The following is a 24,240-nucleotide window of genomic DNA, read 5'->3' on the forward strand; positions in this document are numbered from 1 at the left end:
CATGAGTGGGGTACACTATCAAAACCTTTTTGGTAATCAATGTAGGCGTAGTGTAGCGACCTTTGTTTAGTTTTAGCTTGATATGTCACCTCTGCATCTACTATCAGTTGCTCTTTACATCCTCGTGCTCCTTTGCAACAGCCTTTTTGTTCTTCATTTATAATTTTGTTCTGTGTTGTATGTGTCAATAATTTCTGTGTAATGACTGAAGTTAATATTTTGTATATTGTTGGTAGGCATGTTATGGGGCGATATTTAGCTGGGTTTGGTGTGTCTGCTTGATCTTTAGGTTTCAGATAAGTTATTCCATGTGTAAGTGTATCAGGGAATGTGTATGGGTCTGCAATGTAACTGTTAAATAATTTAGTTAGATGTGAATGTGTTGAGGTGAACTTCTTTAGCCAGAAATTTGCTATTTTATCTTTTCCAGGGGCTTTCCAATTGTGAGTAGAATTAATCGCTTGGGTGACTTCATGTTGCAAAATTTTTACTTCAGGCATTTGTGGTATCAACTTGTATGTGCCTTTTTCTGCTTGTATCCACCGTGCATGCCTGTTATGTTGTACCGGGTTTGACAATATGTTGCTCCAGAAGTGTTCCATTTCTGTTATGTTTGGTGGATTGTCTATTTTAATGTGTGTGTTAGCTATTGTCTGGTAAAATTTCTTTTGGTTTGTGTTGAATGTTTGGTTTTGTTTCCTTCTATTTTCACTTTTTTTTGTATCTTCTAAGTCGTTTGGCCAATGCTTGTAATTTCTGCTTCTTTTCATCTAATTGCTCTATCGCTTCTTGTTGAGAGATTTTACCTAACGTTTTTAGTTTTTTTCTGACATTTCATTTCTTCTAAATTGTGTTAGCTGTCCGATGTCCTTTCTCAGTTTTTCTATTCTGATCTGTAGCCTGTGTTGCCATGCTGGTTTTGTGGGTTTCTTCTGTGTGTTGGTTGGTTCTGATCGCTGCCTAGTGTGTATATTTAGTGTAGTGAGTGCTCCTATATAAACCAGTAGTTGTAACTCTTCCATAGTTGTGTTTTCATTTATTTTATTGTGTATGATTGTGTTGATAGTTTTTATTGTTGTTTCGACTTGTGGGTTATTTGGCGGTCTATGCAAGAATGGTCTAATGTCTGTATTTGTGTCTTTGTATTCTATATATGACAGCTGAAATTTTTCTTCTATATCTAACGTGTGTCACTTCGTGTTCTATTTGTACTTGTTCTGGTGGCTGTCTTAAGATTTCGTTTTCCTCTGATTGTTTAATTGATGCGTGTTGTTCTTTGTTTGTTTGCTCTGGGATGTTTGAGTCCATTACTGTATTTTCTTCTTCTTCTGATTGCACATTATTTTGTTCCAGTATTTGTTGTACTTGTTGTTTGATGTTTTCTAATTCTGACTGGGGTATCCTGTTATTTTTGATTATTACACGGATATGATCAGCTAGTCGTTGTTCTGTTAAAATTTTTAATTCTGGGTATCTGCTAATAAATGTTGTGTATACTTGTGATCTGTATCCAGTTGTGTTGGTTCCTAGGTTTGTTGCTTGGTAATAACAGAACATGAGGTGTCAATTAACTTCATCTGACCATCTCATCCTCTGTCTTTGTTTTCCTTCTAGGGTGGTAGCAGGAAGCATATCCTGCAAAACACCTCTATTTGGATTTAAATCAGTTTCCAATTGGCTAGCAGTGTTGTTACCATTGTGGGAGGGCATAGGGTTCAAGCGTCGTCCCCGACCATGACGGCGCTTGTCCAAGGCTTCTTTAGTTCTGTCCTGAACCAACTCATCACACTAAAAGGGGTGTTAGCCCTATTAGCGGTTTGTTCTTTTCGTCGCCTTTTATGACTGGCAGAATATTATTATTATTATTATTATTATTATTATTATTACAGCCACCTTGGTCAATCCTTGACAGCCACTGTCTATCAGTACATGAGTTCTATTGGGTCTTCATTTAACTAGGGTTGTTCTTTTGGGTTTCCACTTCGCTCACCTCACCAACATTCGACTTGGGCAGCTTTAGTAGAGTCAAAATGTCTCCAATGGATTTGGTGCCATGCAGTGACTGGTCTACGACGGAAGACACTGAGATCTCATGACACGCATTGTTCCGTCACAGCATCTTTACGAAAAACACAGTACTCCCCTCCAACTTTTGTACTGGCTGTTCCCACTTCTTGTAATGTCTCGAGACCATTTCCGCATTACATAGTGGTCTCTGGATACTTTGGATCAGATAGTGTAGCCTTTCTCCATAACGTTTGAGAGATGATTATTATTTCTGTTTTCTAGTGGTGATATATAAAAACATTTCTCAGGCAAATTATCCAGATTTAAAATAAATAAATGAATGTATGAGTTTGCAAGAATAACTGTTTGTCTTGTGTAATGAGTATATCTTATAAAACACTATCATATATTAGTTTTTCTTCAAATAATAATCGTGTCAGATGTTGAAGGACAAAAAAATAACTACAAATTTTTGAAGCATAATAAATTTGAGTAATATGTTTTCTGTAGCCTCCTTAAGCTTTTGGTTTGGTACTTTTTACAATATGGAAATCGTTTTTTTTACATATTTTTGGAAGATTAGTTAGAAACTATTGTCATTCTGGTGTGCATACATTCTCTGAAACTTGTGTTAATATCTTTTGAGTATAGTATGTATTTGAAACACAACGTCTGGAATGTAAGATTGTTGTTTTCACTCCACATTAATGAAATGTGAAGTTACTTGAGAGAGTGTGAACTTTGCTTGCAAACAACCTTTATTGTTGATCACTGGTTTTGGTGATGGTGTTTACCATCTTCAGATCTCACTAAAAGCCTATTTGGGTCCACTGGTAAGAATAGGCCTGAGGTATTCCTGCCTGTCATAAGAGGTGACTAAAAAGAGTTTCACACATTTCAGCCTTTATGTGATGGTCCCCTGTAGGGTTTGACATCAATTTTTCAAAATTTTCCCGAAGAGCGAGCCAATTGGGGAACGGTGCCTTACGTGGTGCATTGTGTCCATCGTGCATTGAGATCTTTGGCCCACTTTCTCGTCGTCGCATTGCATTCCCGTCCATTCTCCATCCCTTGGGTGAGGACACCTTTACTGGGTGCATTTTCCACCATGCACTATGCAGTGTCGCTTTCTGCGTCGAGGATGACCGTGGACTTCTTTACACCTCATATCCAGCACGGGAGCCAGTCTGTTGTGGTGGGGCCGCCATGTACCCAGTTGGTTGTAGCTCCATGACCACACAGGGATTGCTCTGCTTTGCCTGCGCTTAACTCCCCACGTATTCCAAGGGGCTTCGGGACTCCCAGCAATGGCCATCCTGCCAGGAGGCCTTTGCTGTGGCTGGGTGGTGCCAGTGGGGAGGGCCACTGGTCAGAGTGGGTGGCATCAGGGCAGATGACACACGATGAAGCGTAGTCCATCATCTCTTGCTGGTGGTGAAACACCAGTAGTCTCTTAAGTGTTCACAAGCTCAATTCAGTGCATAGAAGTACGACCCCAAATCGTTTCCCTCCCTGGCCACACCATGGGAGGAACGTCAGGCTAAGGATGGCAGCGGATGTTATTCGCCCCAGTACCTTGTATTTTCTAGAGCTGATGGGGAGTCTTCATGCAGATGAAGCCTCAGTTTTTTGTTGAGCATTTAGAGGACAAGTTTGGGGAGGTGGAGGGCTTGTCCAAAATAAGATCTGGGTCAGTCTTGATCAAAACAACATCCTCTGCCCAGTCACAAGCATTACTCGCTTGTGACAAGCTGGGGGACGTTTCTGTAACCATCACACCCCATAAGAGCTTAAATGTGGTCCAGGGTATCATTTTTCACAGAGACCTTTCATTGCTGTCTGATGATGAGCTGCGCGCCAATTTAGAGTGGTGATGTGTACATTTTGTCCGACGTGTCCGCCAGGAACGGAGGGATAATCAGGTTGCCACCGGTGCCTTCATCTTGGCTTTTGAGGGAGATACAATGCCCTAGAAGGTCAAGATGATGGGCTACTGCTGTGATGTTAAGCCCTATATCCCTCCCCTGATGCGGTGCTTTAAGTGCTGGAAGTTCGGCCATATGTCTTCCCGCTGTACTTCCAGCGTCACATGTCGCGATTGTGGATGCCCATCACATCCTAATACTCCATGTGCCCCGCCTCCCATCTGTGTCAACTGCGGAGAGCACCATTCGCCTCCCTCTCCAGACTACAGGATTCTCCAGACACAATGGAAAATCGTGGAGTAAAAGACCCTGGATCGGCTGACCTACACTGAGGCTAAGAGAAAATTTAAACGCCTACATCCTGTGCGTATGGCATCATCTTACGCCGCTGCTACAACAGTTCTGGCACCTTCAGCTCCTTCAACCCCAGTCAAATCTCAAAGCCAGAAGACTACACCTGCCCCCTTGATGGTGGGGGACATTTCCCTCCCTGTTGCTCCTGCACCCCACCTACTTTGGGAGAGATAAGTCTTGACCATTGAGTGCCACATGTAACCTTCCCAAGTCTGGGCAAAGATAAAGCGTGTTTTCGGGTACCAGACCCCAACAGGTGTTCCCAGCGTTACCATAAATCGTGTGTTATCTACCGACGCAACTGCAATTGCTGTGCACATTGCTTGAGCCTCTGCATTCAAGAATTACCCCCCAGCCTTTCGCACTCTCAGATGGCGGCTGGAAGGGCGTGTCCTCTCATTCAGTAACGCCACAGTGAATCCTGCAATGCCCCATTTACAGAGTGGGAGCTCCTCAGTGCCCTTGCACATTGCCCCGACACAACTCCTGGGCCTGATTGGATCGACAGCCAGATAAACATCTGTCATCTGACTACAAGTGACATCTCATTGTCATCTTCAACCAGATATGGTGCGATGGCGTCTTTCTATTGCAATGGCGGAAGAGCACCATCATTCCAGTGCTCAAACCCGGTAAAAGCCCACTTGATGTGGATACCGTATTTACTCGAATCTAAGCCGCACTTCTTTTCCGGTTTTTGTAATCCAAAAAACCGCCTGTGGCTTAGAATCGAGTGCAAAGCAAGCGGAAGTTCTGAAAAATGTTGGTAGGTGCCGCCACAACTAACTTCTGCCGTTGAATATATGTAGCGCTACACAAGCATGCTTTGTGGGCACAAAGATAAATACTGGCGCCAAAACCTCTGTATTAGTAAATAAATTTTAAAAAAGGTAGAAGACGAGCTTTTTTTTTTTTCTTCGCACCGAGTTTCGACCACTGAATTTTCATACATTATCCAAAGAAGTAAATACAAATTCCGTATTGTTCATCTTCGAATGTAGCAGAATTTCAATGTACTACGAAAATCCGACTGGCAAGACTGTTGGGAATGTTTGTCAATATGGCCAACTCTACGTTCAGATTTTTTTCCTACCTGTGAGAAGAGATGGTTGCTAATAGGAACCTGATGAAATGTGAATCACATGCAGTATTCTTTTCACCATAAGAATAATATGAATATAAACATTTTACCATGTATTCTTTCGTGTTTGCTGCTATCTCATTTAAATCCTGTCTGCCTAATAAACTACGAAACTAGAGTGAGACAACAGCAAACGCGGAAGAATATACGTATCGTGTCATGTTTATATTCGTATTATTCTTATGCCTAATAGTGATATAGTCAGAAATGAAGCACGGCAACTGACTAGATTTTAAATGTAAGATGACTAATTTCTGTGCAGAATTTGGTATACTAAAGAAGCGGCCGCAAAGATTTTCAAACAGAGAAAAATTTGCGCCTAACTCTCGTACAGAACATGTTCTATCATACACAGTCTATTATTTGGTTCTTGTTGATCATTATCAAAGAAAGCAGCAGTGTAAGTAACAACAAGTAGCAGTCTCTTGCCATTGTTTCGCTAAAACAAACCGGCGGTAGCGCGCACAAAAGCAAGTCATGCCGCGAGCGGCGACAGGTCGTAAACGCTCATTATCAGAATGCGACAAACAGTGCTTGACACAGTACAGTAATGCATTTTCAGCTTAGAGTGACGTAAACACCTATAACAAAGAAAACGGCACTTATCAGATCAAAGCAAAATAAGCAATCGATTCAATCCAGACGAAGCACGTGAAAAAGGAAGGGTACCCATATAAATACGGACGGAGCGCCTGACGCATAGCAATGGCTACCTGGTAAAGCTTAACTGCTAAGCTTACAACTCGAACCAAACTACTGTAGCTGTATCGTCTTTCATTCGACCTAAATTGTGTCTCATATTACAATGGACCAACTTTGTTTCCATTTGGAGGTGCGGCCTAAAACTTTTCTCTCCCTTGAATTTCGAGTCTCAAATTTCAGGTGCGGCTTAGATTCGGGAAATATTTTTTCCCTTTATTTTGAGTCTCATTTTTCAGGTGCAGCTTAGATTCGAGTAAATACAGTAGCTATTGGGCCATCAGCCTCACCAACGTTCTTTGTAAGCTGCTGGAACATATGGTATGTCGGCGGTTGGGTTGGGTCCCGGAGTCATGTGACCTACTGGCTTCATGTCAGAGCGGTTTCGCCAGGGTCTTCTCTACCACAGATAAACTTGTGTCCCTCGAGTCTGCCATCCGAACAGCCTTTTCCAGATGGCAAAACGTGGTTGCTGTATTTTTGACTTATGTATAGCATATGACATGACCTGGCAACATCATATCCTTGCCAGATTGTAAGAATGTGGTCACCGAGGCCCACTCCCGATTTATATCCAAAACTTCCTGTTGCTTCGTACTTTTCGTGTCCTAGTTGGTGCCTTCCACAGTTCCATCCATATTCAGGAGAATGGAGCCCCGCGGGGCTCTGTATTGAGTCTCTCTCTATTTTTAGTGGCCACTAACGGTCTAGCAGCAGCTGTCGGGCCCTCCATCTCACCTTCTCTGTATGCAGACGGCTTCTGCATTTTGTACTTGTGCTCCAGTACTGGTGTTGCTGAGCGTCGCCTACAGGGAGCCATCCATAAGCTGCGGTCATTGGCTTTAGCACATGGCCTCTAGTTTTCAGCCACAAAGTCATGTCATGCACTTCTGTCGGCGTTATACCATTCATCTAGACCTAGAGCTTTACCTTCATGATGATTCACTCACTCTAGTGGAGACATATAGATTCTTAGGACTGGTTTTCGATGCTCGTTTGACTTGACTTCCTCTCTTTCGTCAGCTAAGCAGAAGCACTGGCAGCACCTCAAATGACCTCCATTGCCTGAGCAACACCAGTTGGGGTGCAGATTGCTCTATGCTGCTGGGGCTCTACAGAGCCCTTGTCCAATCCCGAATTGACTATGGGAGTGTGGTTTATGGTTGAGCAGCAACCTCAGCGTTGCATTTACTCGACCCAGTATTAGACTAGCAACAGGAGCTTTTAAGATGAGTCCAGTCACCAGAGTTTACTGGTGGAGGCTGAGGTCCCTCCATTGCAGATCAGACGTACACAACTGCTCACCAGTTACGCTGCATGCATTCGTAGTTCTCCTGAGCATCTGAATTACCGTCTCCTTTTCCCGCCTGCGGCAGTCCATCTCCCGCATTGGCGGCCCAGGTCTGGGCTAACGATTGCGGTTCGCTTTCGGTCCCTTCTTTCTGAACTGGAGTCCTTTCTTTTACTACCTCTACTTGCGGTCCGTTCACGTATGCCTCCATGGTGTACACCTTGGCCGCAGCTTCGTCTGGAACTGTCATGTGGCCCTAAGGAATCTGTTAACCCTGTGGCTCTCTGATGTCACTTCCTCTCGATTCTTGACGTGTTCCGGGCCTGTGAAGTGGTTTACACCAATGGCTCGATGGCTGATGGTCACGTAAGCTTTGCCTATGATGATGGCGGCCATATTGAACAACATTCCTTACCCGATGGCTGCATTGTATTCACTGCAGAGCTGGTGGCAATTTCTCATTCACTTCAGTATCTCCATTCATGCCCTTGAGCAGCCTGAAACTATAGATCATTGCTACCCTCGTCATACTTTGGTAGCGTCCATCCAGGAGTCCATCTATGCCCTGGAACAGTTCATTCGTTCAGTGGTGTTCGTCTGGACCCCTGGTCACGTCGGAATCGCAGGAATGAACTTGCTGACAGGCTGGCCAAACAGGCTACACGGAAACCACTTCTGGAGATGGGCATCCCTGCAACTGACCTGCGTTCATTATACACCGCAAGGTTTTTCAGCTTTGGGAGACGGAATGGCAAAATAACAGTGCGGACAACAAACTAAGAGCCATTAAGGGGACACGAATGTGTGGAAGTCGTCGATGAGGGCCTCTCGCAGGGACTCCATGGTTCTCTGCTGGTTCTGCATTGACCGTTCCTGGGCAACTCTCGGCTACCGCCTACGCCGTGAAGTATCGATGCGGCACCCGGTTGACAGTTGCCCATATTCTTCTTCTGTCCTTTTTTGGCTGCCGTGTGACTTCATCTTTGGTTGCCGGACTTTTTATCATTGATTTTAGCAGATAACGCCTCATTGGCTGATTTGGTTTTACATTTCATCCATGAGGGTGGGTTTTATCATTCGATCAGAGTTTCAGCATGTGTCCTTTGTCCCTCTGTGTCCTCCACCTTAGTGCTTTTAGGTGGAGGTTTTAATGTGTTGCACAGTGGTTGGCTTTTCCTTTTTATTTTCGTGGTTGGCCAGCCACTGTAATCTGCTACCTTATTTTACTCTCTTCTAACTGTTTCTTGCATCTGTTTTTTCTTGTCTTCTTTTGTTCCTTTCAGTGTTTGCTGCCTTTCCTTCATTCTTGTGGTTTTTCCTTTCTTTCCGTTTTGTGTTATATGTCTCGTCTGTTTTATTCTCACACCTGTGGCATTGTTTTATTAGGAACAAGGGACCGATGACCTTGTAGTTTGCTCCCTTCCCCTATCTTTTAAACCAACCAACCAACTCGTACCACGCACTACTGTGCATGTCATTGCAGCCATGTCACTGCTAGGCTCAAGATGAGTAAAGTAATAGAAATGTGAAGTGTTTAATTGTTCCAAAAATATGTGCCAATAAGCACCTCCACAATTTCAAACATTTCAGAAGTATTACAATGCAGATGCCAATGTGTGCAGATGCAGATTTGGTCTTTCTGTAGTAACAGATATAAATCCATATTTGTAATCAGATCTACATACATACTTTGTGAGAGACTGTATTGTGCATGGAAGACTGTGCTTTATATAATATATAGGAATTCTATCTTCCGCCATTCACATATTGAATAAATGACTTATCTGTATATCCATATACACACCCAAATTTCTCTAATCTTGTTCTCATGATCTTTGTGCAAGATCTACATTGGTGTCAGCAGAATGATCAGAGTCTTTCTTGAACACAGCTTCTCAGAATTTACCCAACAGAAATTTGTGAGAACATCTGGTCTCATTCAAAGATTCCTTGGGTGTCTCTTACATATTCGTACTGTAAGCCATGCATTTGAAACTGCTGCAGCTAACTTACACAACTTCTTAATATTATCTTAGTTCATGAATCACCATCCACACAACATAACATGGAAAAACAAGTGCTGTACACTCGAAGTGGGAAGATAGCTTCCTCTGTGAGATAAGTATTCTACTACATTGTGCCAACATCATAAACTTTCTCCATTTTCCACTTCTTCAGATATTGTCTGTCTCCTATTTAGGAATAAGATCACTCTGTTTTGGCCCCCTCTCCTTGTCTCTTCCTTTATGCATTCATCCATCTTCAGCCTGAGTACTTTGTGCTTTTTATTTCTGTTAAATTCAGTGTTTGCTTATTTATTGCCTTGTACCTCAAAGCAGCTTCTTAAAGTTACTTGCATCAGAATATAACAAAATCTCTGCACTATCGGCAAGAAAATCAAAATTATTCTTGTTTTTGTATCACAATTTTGTAATCCCATTTCATTTCAAATTGAGTTTTATTATTACCCATAATTAACATTGAAGAGTAAGGGTACCTTAAAGTTTCTGTAAGAATGTTAAAATTTGTAAATAGGTTTTTGCAAGGTGTGCAGTTATTTATTTTACTCAGTATTCTTACTACTCGACTTTTGGATAGCCATTGTTTAGGCTGTAACTCACTTGTCACTACAGTGGAAGATATATTAATTCAAACTATACCTTATTCAGTTACATTTAAATTGTTACCAAATACCTCATATAATTTTTATATATACATAATATAACTATGGTCTTTTTGTTTCAGAAATACAAGAAATCAAAATTTGAAGTTGCGTTGATGAAGTTAAAAAAGGTATATAGCTCATCACTTGCAGTTTCTCCATCTAAAGGACAGAGGCTGGATGCAAAAGATGTATTTTTTTGGAATCGGTAAGGCATTAATATAGTTTCACAGCATCCTTTTAGCCATAAACTAGTTTATTGTGGTTCAGTATTTTTTTCATATATATATATATATATATATATATATATATATATATATATATATATATATATATATATATATATATATATATATATATATATATGAGGCAACAGTTTGTTGCGAAAGCTTGAATTTTGTGTGTATGTTTGTGTTTGTTTGTGTGTCTATCGACATGCCAGCGCTTTCGTTTGGTAAGTCACATCATATATAAGATGATGTGACTTACCAAACGAAAGCGCTGGCACGTCGATAGACACACAAAATTCAAGCTTTCGCAACAAACTGTTGCCTCATCAGGAAAGAGGGAAGGAGAGGGAAAGACGAAAGGATGTGGGTTTTAAGGGAGAGGGTAAGGAGTCATTCCAATCCCGGGAGCGGAAAGACTTACCTTAGGGGGAAAAAAGGACGGGTATACACTCGCGCGCACACACACACATATCCATCCACACATATACAGACACAAGCAGGCATATTTAAAGACCAAATATGTCTGCTTGTGTCTGTATAAAATATGGTCTTTAAATATGTCTGCTTGTGTCTGTGTATGTGTGGATGGATGTGTGTGTGCGTGCGAGTGTATACCCGTCCTTTTTTCCCCCTAATGTAAGTCTTTCCTCTCCCGGGATTGGAATGACTCCTTACACTCTCCCTTAAAACCCACATCCTTTCGTCTTTCCCTCTCCTTCCCTCTTGCCTGATGAGGCAACAGTTTGTTGCGAAAGCTTGAATTTTGTGTGTGTGTTTGTGTGTCTATCGACCTGCCAGCGCTTTCGTTCGGTAAGTCACATCATCTAGAGAGAGAGAGAGAGAGAGAGAGAGAGTATATCTTTAAAACGATTATTTTTATCTCAGAATTGCAGATATACAGATACAAAGGGAGCATAAACCGTTAACTATAATTATTTAAGAAGTCATAAAAAAGTATGTAATCTGTGAGTAAGGGTAATATATATATATATATATATATATATATATATATATATATATATATATATATAAAGATGATGTGACTTACCAAATGAAAGTGCTGGTAGGTCGACAGACACACAAACGAACACAAACATACACACAAAATTCAAGCTTTCGGAACAAACTGTTGCCTCATCAGGAAAGAGGGAAGGACGAAAGGATGTGGGTTTTAAGGGAGAGGGTAAGGAGTCATTCCAATCCCGGGAGCGGAAAGACTTACCTTAGGGGGAAAAAGGACAGGTATACACTCGCGCGCGCACACACACACGCACACATATACAGACACAAGCAGACATATTTAAAGTTTGTGTGTATGTTTGTGTTCGTTTGTGTGTCTGTCGACCTGCCAGCACTTTCATTTGGTAAGTCTCATCATCTTTGTTTTTAGATATATTTTTCCTACGTGGAATGTTTCCCTCTATTATAACTATATATATATATATATATATATATATATATATATATATAACAGAGGGAAACATTCCACGTGGGAAAAATATATCTAAAAGAAAGATGATGAGACTTACCAAACAAAAGCGCTGGCAGGTCGATAGACACACAAACAAACACAAATATACACACAAAAAATATGTCTGCTTGTGTGGATGGATATTTGTGTGTGCGAGTGTATACCTGTCCTTTTTTCCCCCTAAGGTAAGTCTTTCCACTCCCGGGATTGGAATGACTCCTTACCTTCTCCCTTAAAACCCACATCCTTTCGTCTTTCCCTCTCCTTCCCTCTTTCCTGATGAGGCAACAGCTTGTTGCGAAAGCTTGAATTTTGTGTGTATATTTGTGTTTGTTTGTGTGTCTATCGACCTGCCAGCGCTTTTGTTTGGTAAGTCTCATCATCTGAAAGAAAGATGATGAGACTTACCAAACAAAAGCGCTGGCAGGTCGATAGACACACAAACAAACACTATATTTTTTCCACGTGGAATGTTTCCCTCTGTTTATATATATACTATGCAAACCACAGTGAGGTGCATGCTCTGTAATATTTCCAGTGTTTTTACCCTTACTCACAGATTACATACTTTTTTATGACTTCTTAAATAATTATAGTTAACGGTTTATGCTCCCTTTGTATCTGTATATCCGCAATTCTGAGATAAAAATAATCGTTTTAAAGATATACTCTCTAAATGTGGTTTCACGTTCAAGAGAGTAGGGTTCAGAGTCCAATCATTGATACTCAGATTTTTGCTATTTAGATTCTGTCGTTTCTGCAGCAGGATCTATCATCTCAGATTGATAAATGTACCAGAATCTGTCACCCTTGAACATTTGTAACATCATGGAATCACCCTGTATGTCAAGTAAATCTCATAATTGTCAGTATGAGTAGATTAGCGTAATGTGTTATTGGTTGTTAATATATTTAACAGAAGTATCCTTTAATAAATGCCTCTGTCTGTTAATGAATGACATTACTTGTTCCACATTCCTGAAGGCTCTCCTTCATTACACTTTGTGATTGCGTGAATGAATTTGCAGTAGTCAGACAGAACTGTGTTCTCAACCAAATGAAGATTATTTAGATATAGTCCATTAACTGCTGTTTTTCTTCATTTTCCCAGTTTCAGGATCTGAAAACTACCTCTAGAGCTACTGAGAGCAGTTCTGGATGTATCATTTCTCCATGACTGACTCATAAATTCTAAATTTCCCACTACCCTGGTAAAGTCCAATGGAGGCTGTAACACAGACTTATAGTTTCTTCTGTATACTAACAGTGTAGATTTCGTTGTATTGTCCTGTTTCATTCTCTTGTTTCTATGTACTACATCCACTTCTTGACACCAGCGTGATCCTTTGTCTTCTCAAAATGTAATATTCCCCCTTTGATGTTGGTGTTAATCATCCTCTCCCCCCCCCCCCTCCTCCCCCCACCCCACTGCCCTTGAGAAGTAGAATCGTACAACATTGTCAAAATTTTGGCAAAATGTCATCTTCTCTAAATATTCAAAAAAAATTTGTCAGAAGTGTTAGTATTACATTTCCTCCAACATTAATAATTGTTTCCAACACTTTACCTTCCTTTGAACTTTAAATGGCTTTATACACCAGATCTGATGTTACTTCCAGAATGTAATTATTTATGTTATTAACTAGTCCTTTATTTAACTATAAAAAAATTTAAAAATCATGGAATGCTTGAACAGTTTTTGTCTGTTGTTAATTACTGTGCATCTAAACTGATGAAATGTCTTCACAGTGCAAGTTCTGTTCTGTTCTATCCTGTCCTGTCATGTTTTCTTCACATTGTTACTATTTTTCAGCAGTTTCTTATCAATTTACAGTGTATCTTCTCATATCTGCTGCCACATTTCTAAATAGTTTTGTTTAATTCAGCATATTGTATAATTTGCTTCTGTTTTATACAAGCCTTATTACATTTCCTTTCCTTTGCATTCTTCATATTTGCATGTTGGCACAAGTACATCTGTTAAATAATGATTGCTTTTGTCTCTCTGTATAATATTCAGTTTCTAAGGCGGTGACCTTTGCGCTTGATTCAGTCTGGTACACTTCTTTATTCTTAAATAATTTCTCATGGTCTAAATTCCTCACATCCTGCTTGATGAGTATTTTTCTTTCTAACTTTACAGTGAAACCCCACTGTTACACTTTTCAAGGGACTTCAGAAAAATGGTGTAAAATGTGGGAAATAATGTTTCAAACTGTAAAAGCTAGGCACAGGATACCCCCTTGCACTTTATGTATGATATATGTGCATAAAACATCAAAAGACTTGTCAGGGACTTGTTTATTATCTAATAAAAACTGTTGATGTAACTGGAACTGATAACTCTCTGGGAAGTAGGAACATTTGACTCAATTTCATGTCATAATCAGTGTTCAATGTTTTTGAAAACCTGCAGCTGTCATTCATTATAAAATGAAATACTGCACTAGTTACGTATTTTTTCATGCTCAACATGATGCGTTCAGAGAAATTTTTCTCGTTGTTAAGTGGAAGTGTGTACATAAGTATTTTTGTGTAGCGTTTGAATATGTGTTGTTCTGCGTCGCTTGCACTGTAGTCGTCTTTTTGAGGTTATCAGGTACTGTGCCTCCTCAGTTATGTAGAAAACCACACACACACACACACACACACACACACACACACACACACACACACACACACAGTCATTCACATCATCTGTTTGTGTAACATCACAAAAAATACATATGTAAATACTGCACTTGACAACGAGAATAAATTCTCAAAACATGTTTTGCTCAGCATGAATAAAATACATAACTGGTGCTGTGTTTAAACTAAAAACATTTGACCAACACAAAGTGAATGGCAGTGTCAACTAGCGCTCCAAGAGGCGATATGCTGAAACGTGCTTAAATATGGTTCAACAAAGGTGTCATGATCACAACAATCACGAAACTGCGTTTGCGCAGTAGAGACAGCTTGGGAGTGGTTGTGGTCGGTTAGGATATCTTCATTCGAATGAACCTAATTACTCCCATCAGCCACCACGCAAAGTGGAGCTTGGCAGTGACAGGAGATATGGCATGAATTGTTCCAACTTCTACACCTGTACCAGTTCAAATCCACTGAGTAGTCCCCTGGTGTCAAGAAACTTAACAACGCAATATTTGTAAACATCATGCCAGCATCATTTTTTCTCCACAAACATTTTTTCATAATGCATAAATTGCGGGAAAATTATGACGCAAAAGCAGGTGCAAATTAACATTGTGGACATAGGAAATTTGATGGGACCAATAAAAAATGTCGTAAACAGCGGGAAAATGTTAATTCCGGGAATGTAAAAGCGGCACTGTTCTTGATGTATATCTTTGCCCTAAACCGGAAGAGCTTACAACCCTTAAAATTCAAAAGTGATTAAGGCCATCACTTCGAGTATAATTTCTAATTTGTTATTTGATGAAATATCAGTCTCATTTTTTTGTTCCATTTGCCCTTTCCAAGTCCATTTTGTGTTTCTTTTCTTGTGGAAGAGTGTTCTGCCAACATACAAGCTCTTTCAGTTCTGGTATTATGACCAAAGTTTACAACTAAAGAATCATCTTTTAATTTTCATCCTACTTTAGCATTAAAAACCTCCATTACCAGTTTGTCGTGAGATATACATCTATATTATACCAACCGTCATGAGATGCGTGGCAGAGGGTACGTCCCATTGCACCAGTTATTAGGGTTTCTTCCTGTTCCATTCACATATGGAGTGCGGGAAGAATGACTGTTTGAATGCTTCTTTTCCTCCAGTAATTATTCTCATCTTATCTTCAAGATACCTAAATGAGTGATGTATAGGGGGTTGTAGTATATTGCCAGAGTAATGCTGTAAACTGGTTTTTGAAACTTTAATAGACTTTCTCGGGATAGTTTACCTCTGTCTTGGAGTCTTCCAGTTCATTTCCTTCAGTATCTCTGTGACTCTCCCCCACTAATTAAACAAACCTATGAGTATTCATGCTGTCCTACTCTGTGTATGTTCAATATCCCCTGTTAGTCCTATCTGGTAAGGGTCCCACACACTTGAACAATATTCTAGAACTGGTCGCACAAGTGATTTGTAAGCAATCTCCTTTGTAGACTGATTGCACTTACCCAGTATTCTATCAATAAACTGAAGTCTACCACCTGCTTTACTCATTCCATTTCATATACCTACAAAATGTTACACCCAGATATTTGTGAGAGTTGGCCCACTCCAGCAGTGACTCTTTTTGTTTTGTGAAGTGCAAAATTTAAATTTCTGAACATTTGGCACAAGTTGCCAATCTCTGCAACAAGGAATGACTGAATATTTATGCAGCTTCTTTCAGATAGTACTGAATTACAGAGAACTGCATCATCTGAAAAAAGCCTGATTTTACTATTAATATTGTCTGAAAGATCATTAATATACAATATGAACAGCAAGAGTCCCAATATACAGGGTGACACAGAGTAACGGGAATGTTTGAAATGAGTAGTGGCAGCCATGGGCAGGTGGCAATTTGCGAGTAAATAGTGCGCCATTTCGGTAATCATGGATCAGTGAAACGGACAACAGCATGCGTTAGCCATAAACAATGATAGATTGATAGGGGCGCAGAGAGAGTTTCAACGTTTCTATAATTTAGGACCTCATGACGTCGTTCCATCGAAACGTGTGATAAAATGTTCTATTATTAATAACTTGGAAGAGGCTGAATCTCCTTTCAAGAAGAAACTAACAGGATGACCAAGAAGTGCGTGTTCTCCAGCAAACATTGATGTTGTATGCGAGTCTGTCTTACGGAGCTCATGGCGTTCAATTCGTTAGCAAGCAGCAGTGGTTGGAATGTCCTGGGAGGGTGCCCACAAAATTCTTCATCGTAATTTGAAATTTCATCTGTACAAACTACAGATGGTGCAACAATTGAAGGACAAAATTACCAGTTATGATTGGGATTCTGTCAACAAATGATAACAAAATAAACAATGATTATGAATTTCTAAACAAGTTGTGGATGTCAGATGATGCACATTTTCATCTCACAGCTTATGTGAATAAACAGAACTGCCGTTACTGGGCAAACACACATCCTAATGATGATCATGAGTGCCCTTTACATGCTAGTAAAGTGACAGTATGGTGTGGTGTTTCATCACATGGGATAATCGGACCATATTTTTTCGCAAATGAACGGGGAAACATAATAACTGTCAGTGCCGATTGTTACATGGAGATGTTACGAACTTTCGTTACACCTGCATTGAACAACTTTCCAAACGCTCAAAAATCCTTGTTTCAACAGGACGGAGCGACAACACATACTGCACGGCAATCAATGGCGTATGTACGAGAATTGTTTGGCAACTGTGTGATCTCATGATTTGGTAACATTCCCTGGCCCCTTAGATCATCAGATTTTTTCGTTTGTGATTCCCCCCCACCCCCACCCCCCCACCCCCCCTCTCCCCCTCTTTCTTGTGGGCTACCTCAAGAGCAAAGTCTACATGTCTCGACCAAGAACCCTGGATGAGTTTAAACAGAGAATTTGGGATGCAATTCGCAGTATCCCAGCAGAGATGTTGCAGCGGTCAATGAGGAATCTCATCAGCAGATTTCACGAATGTATTCGTATAGGATGAAGCCAACTAAAGGACGTAATTTTTAAATAAATGATAAATGACATCAGTGTTTCGTAAATGGCAAAGTTGCAGATTTCAATTACTATGAATGCAATTTCTTTCCTTCATAACTTCTAGTTTTACTGGATTGCGGAAATGTTCCGGTTTTTCTGTCACCCTGTACTTCCTATGGGCACACCCGAAGTTACTTCTACATCTAACAATGAGATTTTCTGGCGTTTACTACTTTTCGTATCCGTCATCAGAATGTGAGCATGTTTTCAACAATTTCTTTAATATCTTTTCTTTATTTTTAAAATAATTCTTCCTCTTTCCTGCAGTACAGTTTTTAATTTTAAATTTTACCATAAAGCAGTTGGGTTTCTGTGGTCCACATTGTTGGCTGTTTAGCCAAACTGTGTGTAACATGGACTGGGTGCAGAAATAATTCTGTATGCCACAAGACCAATTAGTCCCAAAATTCTTTAACTTTGACTAGAACACCAATGCCCCAACAAACTGAGTGTCAGGGCTGCAGACAACCCTACCCATGATACTGTAGCCCACCAGAGTTTGGCAGGATATGTAAATATTGCTGACAATTAACAAAGATTGACAGCTGTTTCGGCAAAGTCCTGAGTGCTTAAGCATCTTGGCACTTGGCAGCGACATGGCCATTTCACATGCTGATCATGGGCCATCAACAGGTATCACTCTTTGTGATTCCCATTACCTTTAAAATGACCCATCAAGTTTGTTACCTTATGGAAAGAAACTTCCATAGAAACACTGACTACTGCATGATTTGTACAGAATGATGCTATAGGGCTAGAGATTGTTACATAATGTCATAAGGTTAATGGATGAAGCCTTACATAGCTACATTATTCCAAAGAAATTCGGGTCGTAGGTAAAGGCTGTTGGTGACGCCAAAGTCCTGTACCTTCTGACTGATGCTCAGTTTAATTCTTTTGCAAGCAAGTGTGATACAGGTATTAGTGTCAGTTGAATTTGCCTAAAATTGAACAAGGTTCTGTAGTCCAATGGAACCCCTTTCAGATTCCCTATATAGAATTTGCAACCTATTCAACCCATTTTTCAACCAAAATATACCGTAGATCCTCTGACCACAAAATTGTGCCCTGTAGTTCAGAGAAAGTACAGGTACTACCAGCTTACAAGAAGGGTAACACAGGTGACCCACCGAGCGAGGTGGCGCAGTGGTTAGACACTGGACTCGCATTCGGGAGGACGACGGTTCAATCCCGCGTCCGACCATCCTGATTTAGGTTTTCCGTGATTTCCCTAAATCAGTCCAGGCAAATGCCGGGATGGTTCCTCTGAAAGGGCACGGCCGACTTCCTTCCCCATCCTTCCCTAATCCGATGAGACCGATGACCACGCAGTCTGGTCTCCTTCCCCAAACCAACCAACAGGTGATCCCCAAAACTATCGTCCAGTATCATCGTCATCATCCTTCTATGGTATGGTCTTTACAACAAAATAATGAGGTATTTGTTTTGTAAATAAAAATTGCATTTTCTTGTTGCACTGGAATTTATTTCTCTCAGATGCCTTTTTTATCCATCTTCAGTGGGAAGATGCCATTGAGTAAAAAAAGGCGAACTGCACATGGGAGAAATAAATTATGGTGCAGCAAGAAAAGACAGTTTTTATTTACAAAACAAACATTTATGTGCTTGCTGCAGAGGATGGCCACACAAACAAACTTGTTATAATGAGGTATTTTTATCTCCAAGCCAACCATCATCGATTTCGAAATTTTGGGGCATGCAAACAATACAAAACATGTGCATTGCTATATAGTCATGACTCGGCTGACAGCAATAATAGTAACAATCTACTTCTGCAGAACAATCTATTCTGTACGATAAAGTAGTATCTGAAAAAGTTTAACAAATATACAGGGTGGTCTATTGATCATGACTGGGCCAAATATCTCACGAAATAAGCGTCAAACGAAAAAACTACAAAGAACGAAGCTTGTCTAGCTTGAAGGGGGAAACCAGATGGTGCTGCCATAGGTCAAACTGATATCAACTGCATTTTTCTTTTTAAATAGGAACCCCCATTTTTTATTACATATTCGTATAGTACGTAAAGAAATATGAATGTTTTGGTTGGACCACTTTTTTCGCCTTGTGATAGGTGGCGCTGTAATAGTCACAAACATATGGCTCACAATTTTAGACGAACAGTTGGTAACAGGTAGGTTTTTTAAATTAAAATACAGAACGTAGGTAAGTTTGAACATTTTATTTCGGTTGTTCCAATGTGATACATGTACCTTTGTGAACTTATCATTTCTAAGAACACATGCTGTTACAGCGTGATTACCTGTAAATACCACATTAATGCAATAAATGCTCAAAATAATGTCCGTCAACCTCAATAAATTTGGCAATACATGTAACGACATTCCTCTCAACAGTGAGTAGCTCGCCTTCCGTAATGTTTGCACATACATTGACAATGGGCTGATGCATGTTGTCAGGCATTGTCGATGGATCACGATTGCAAATATCCTTAAACTTTCCCCACAGAAAGAAATCCAGGGATATCAGATCCCGTGAAAATGCGGGCCATGGTATAGTGCTTCGACGACCAATCCACCTGACGTGAAATATGCTTTTCAATACCACTTCAACCGCACACGAGCTATGTGCCGGACATCCATCATGTTGGAAGTACATTGTCATTCTGTCATGCAGTGAAACATCTTGTAGTAACATCAGTAGAAAATTACATAGGAAATCAGCTTAAATTGCACCATTTAGATTGCCATCGATAAAATAGAGGCCAATTATCCTTCCTCCCATACCGCCACACCATACATTAACCCGCCAAGCTCGCTGATGTTCCACTTGTCGCAGCCATGGTGGACTTTCTGTTGCCCAATAGTGCATATTATGCCGGTCTATGTTACCGCTGTTGGTGAATGACGCTTCGTCACTAAATAGAACACGTGCAGAAAATCTGTCATCATCCCGTAATTTCTCTTGTGCCCAGTGGCAGAACTGTACGTGATGTTCAAAGTCGTTGCCATGCAATTCCTGGTGCATAGAAATATGGTACGGGTGCAGTCGATGTTGATGTAGCATTCTCAACACCGACATTTTTGAGACTCCGGATTCTCGCGCAATTTGTCTGCTACTGATGTGCGGATTAGCCGCGACAGCAGCTAAAACACCTACTTGGGCATCATCATTTGCTGCAGGTTGTGGTTACATTTGTGACTATTACAACACCATCTATCACAAAGCGAAAAAAGTGGTCCAACTAAAACATTCATATTTCTTTACGTACTACATGAATATGTAATAAAAAGGGGGTTCCTATTTAAAAAAACGCAGTTGATATCTGTTTGACCTATAGCAGTGCCATCTAGTGGGCCAACCATAGCGCCATCTGCTTTCCCCCTTAAAGCTAGACGAGTTTCGTTCTTTGTAGTTTTTTCGTTTGATGCTTATTTCGTGAGATAGTTTGCCCGGTCACTATCAATGGACCACCCTGTATAGGCATATCTTGGCAAGTTTTGAAAGTGGCACAGAGGTTGACAACTTATTTCAAACGTTCGGAAGCGCAAAGTTGCGCATTTCATGTAAGGCAAAAAAAGGCAGTATTCCGTGTCTAAAATACACTGTAGGTACTAAAAAGCTTGAACTTTTGTCTTCTGATTGTACAGTAGAAGCTCGAAGTCTGTAATTTAGCACAATATACTATTGTGTAAATAAATACTACTCTTATCCTATCTGTGTGCCGTACATTCTTGAATTACCATACAATTAACTTCTCATATTAAACTTTATTTATTTATTTATTTTTATGAGAACATTACAATAACTGCTTAACCCAGAATCTCCAAATAAACATAACCTTGAACACATTCCAAAAAATTCATTTGCTTTCTCCAGTCTTATTTCAATGTTTCAGTGCAGCTCTAGCTCCAGAGCCAAGCTTACTCTGATCTAGGATAATGATACATGGAGCTGGTATTTCCTTTCATGAAGTTGTTATGATTACCATCCCACCTGAACGATGTGTGCCATCCCTTGAGGTTGTGCTCAACTGTTTATTAAATAATTGTACCATTTCATTTGTTCATGAGCGTCCTTTATCAGAAAGGTCAATGTAGGATTACGCATCACTCTTCCAGTTGGATATGTAATAACACATTTCGTAAAAAGCTCTCATATTAACCATCGTAGAATATTGCTGACGTGGTTGGGACTCGTATCAGATAGATCAAATGAAGGATATTGAAAATATAAAAAGGCCAACATGAATAGTGACGAGTTTGTATGACTTGCAGGATGCATAACTGAAATGCTGAAGAACTTGAAGAAAAGACATAATCCATCTTATGAAATTGTATTTTGCTTAAAGATCCAGTATGGGCGAAGGAAAATACTACAGTCCCCTACATAATGTACTCACATTGACTGTGTAGACAAGATCAACTAATTACAGCAGCACATCAACATTTAAGCAGTCTTTTTCATACATTCCTTACCCTAATGAGATGGGGAGAAAACCAGTTATATGGTGCAATGGGAAGCCATGCACTTCAGAGTGGTTTGCAGAATGGATGTAGATGCACAATATGAACATCCAAATCAAGCACTGTGGTCTACCATTGCTGTTTCCCTTAATGTTTAGCAAAGTGTAATTAAAGGCCCTCCTCCCACTTCTTAGTAGCAACCTTTTGCATTATATGTTTTGTTATTATTTACTTCATTAGCTGTATCTTATTATTGATAAATAATGAAGTTTAAATTTATTGTTTGATCTTATAACAGGTACAATCAGAAGTTTGATTCTGTGTATTTTATTATTAATATTGATTTTGTGAACACATTTTTATAATTTCAATACACTGGAGATTTTATTTTCTTAATGCATTTTTTAATATTTACCTTTGCTTTCAGTAGTTTGCAGAAACGAGAATGGACAAGTAACAGCATCAGGTGTGATGGGTGCAACCTGCTGTTTATGAACTTGAACAGGCTACGTTCACACAGAGCAGTAGTTCATAGTCGTTTGCATTTCAAGTGTCAGATGTGTAGCAAACTCTTTGGGCAACAAAATAGTTTGAAGCAGCACATCGCAATTCACAGAAAAAGATATACTTGCAAAATATGTTTTGAGTCATTGCCAACATACCAGCTAATGCTTTCACATCGGAGATCTCATATCAAGATGGGACCTAACTCAAGTGAGATACCTGATGATAAAGATCTGAATACTGTGCCTTGTATACCTGAAAACAGAGACACCAATGTTTGTATTACACCTGAAACCACAAAAACAGAAGAATCACCTGCACAAGTGAAAATTGAGTCAGAGACTTCCATTGAAACTGTATTAGGCAGTGAAGTTTTAAACACAAGCAAAGATGAACAATCACTGCCCGAAACTGGAGGTGAAACTACAATCTATGAATTCTCAGATGAAAGGCTCAGTGTTGCAACAGACTCTAAAGTTAAGTTTGTGGAGTCTTCTGGCTTAACTAATAATAGAGATGAAGCTGAACAGAAATTTCATCCTTTAACAGAGGTTGAAGCTCCATTATTAAATATTATCACTCCTTTATCTGGTGCCATTGACAGAAGAGGACAAATGTTTCAGGAACCTGAAATTGTGGAAGCTGTTAATTCCATTAAAGAAGACAGCTTACAGTATGAGCATCAAATATGTCAAGTTGAATATGACTCAACTTTTGTTGACCATTCTACTGTGCATGAGATTGTTACATTTGTTGACAGTGAGGCATCAAATAACAGTACTGAACTCTATCACTGTTCGTCGTGTAATAAAATATTTACTACCGAATTGGCTTACAGAAATCATGCATCAAAACATTCTATGGAGAAAAAATTTGTTTGTGGTACTTGTAAGAGACCATTTGCACATCAGTGGGCTCTTGACAGTCATTTAAGAATACACTCTGATGAGAAACCATTTGCTTGCAATTACTGTGGTGAAAAATTTTTGTTCAAGCGATCATTAGTTGTACATGAGCGTGTACATACTGAAAACAAATCTTTTAAATGCAATGTATGTGATAAATGTTTTAACTCTGTAACAAGACTGAAGCAGCATATCATTACACATTCAGATGACTGGCCATTTCGATGTACATTTTGTTCCAAAGAATTTAGACGCAGAGAAGCTTTGAAAAATCATGTAGCAAAACACACAGATGAATGTAAATTATGTAATCACAAACCTGATGTAAAAGGAAGAAAAGAGGGTAATGACCTACTAGAAGAAGTTGCTGATAGTAAAATGGAGGAACCAGGTTCTTCCTCAGATAATACAATTATCTTTGGTGAATTCGGTTCATCAGATATTGTTATTGAAAGCCATGCAGATTCCACACCTTTGATAAATGACAGTAATGTTGCTTGTGAATATGTCATTTGATAAGAATTTGAAGGAAACTTTGTCTCTCAAGATCAATACAGGATTGTACCGTAAAATTGTACGACAGAGTTAGACATCCATTGTATTAATTTGCCTGCTTCAGTTCAGAAGCCAAACCCATTTTGCCTGTAATAGAACTGTAAATTTTATTGTAATTATCTTTTCTATGTGTTACTTGTGTATAATATATTTTGTAATGAAATCTTGAGGTTCATAGTATGACTTATTTCTACCATCACAACTCAGTAAAGTAATGTAAATTTTGACACACATAAGAACTGTGAGATTGTTTCGCCAAAGCAAAACAATTTTGTATACATCATTTGTTCAGTATTCTTTTCGGATACATGTGTCTTGTTTATTCATGAATTTGTCAGCAGTGTTTCTGAACTGT

The 24,240-nt window shown here is 39.7% G+C and overlaps 1 protein-coding gene across 2 annotated transcripts in view; it reads left to right on the forward strand.

Moving 5' to 3' along the window:
• LOC126199292 (zinc finger protein 91-like) overlaps nucleotides 1–24,128 on the forward strand; it is a 44,719-nt gene extending 20,591 nt beyond the window's left edge. The window contains exons 6-7 of one of the 2 annotated variants that reach the window (XM_049936118.1): nucleotides 10,163–10,287; nucleotides 22,349–24,128. In XM_049936118.1, the coding sequence (XP_049792075.1) occupies nucleotides 10,163–10,287; nucleotides 22,349–23,846 (1,623 nt within the window). In that variant the 3' untranslated portion in view covers nucleotides 23,847–24,128. The remainder of the gene's footprint in view (nucleotides 1–10,162; nucleotides 10,288–22,348) is intronic. The other variant, XM_049936127.1, reaches the window with a different exon arrangement.
• The last annotated feature ends 112 nt before the right edge of the window (nucleotides 24,129–24,240 follow it).

The sequence above is a fragment of the Schistocerca nitens genome, chromosome 1 (assembly GCF_023898315.1).
Source record: "Schistocerca nitens isolate TAMUIC-IGC-003100 chromosome 1, iqSchNite1.1, whole genome shotgun sequence".
In the NCBI taxonomy this organism is placed as follows: Eukaryota; Metazoa; Arthropoda; class Insecta; order Orthoptera; family Acrididae; genus Schistocerca; species Schistocerca nitens.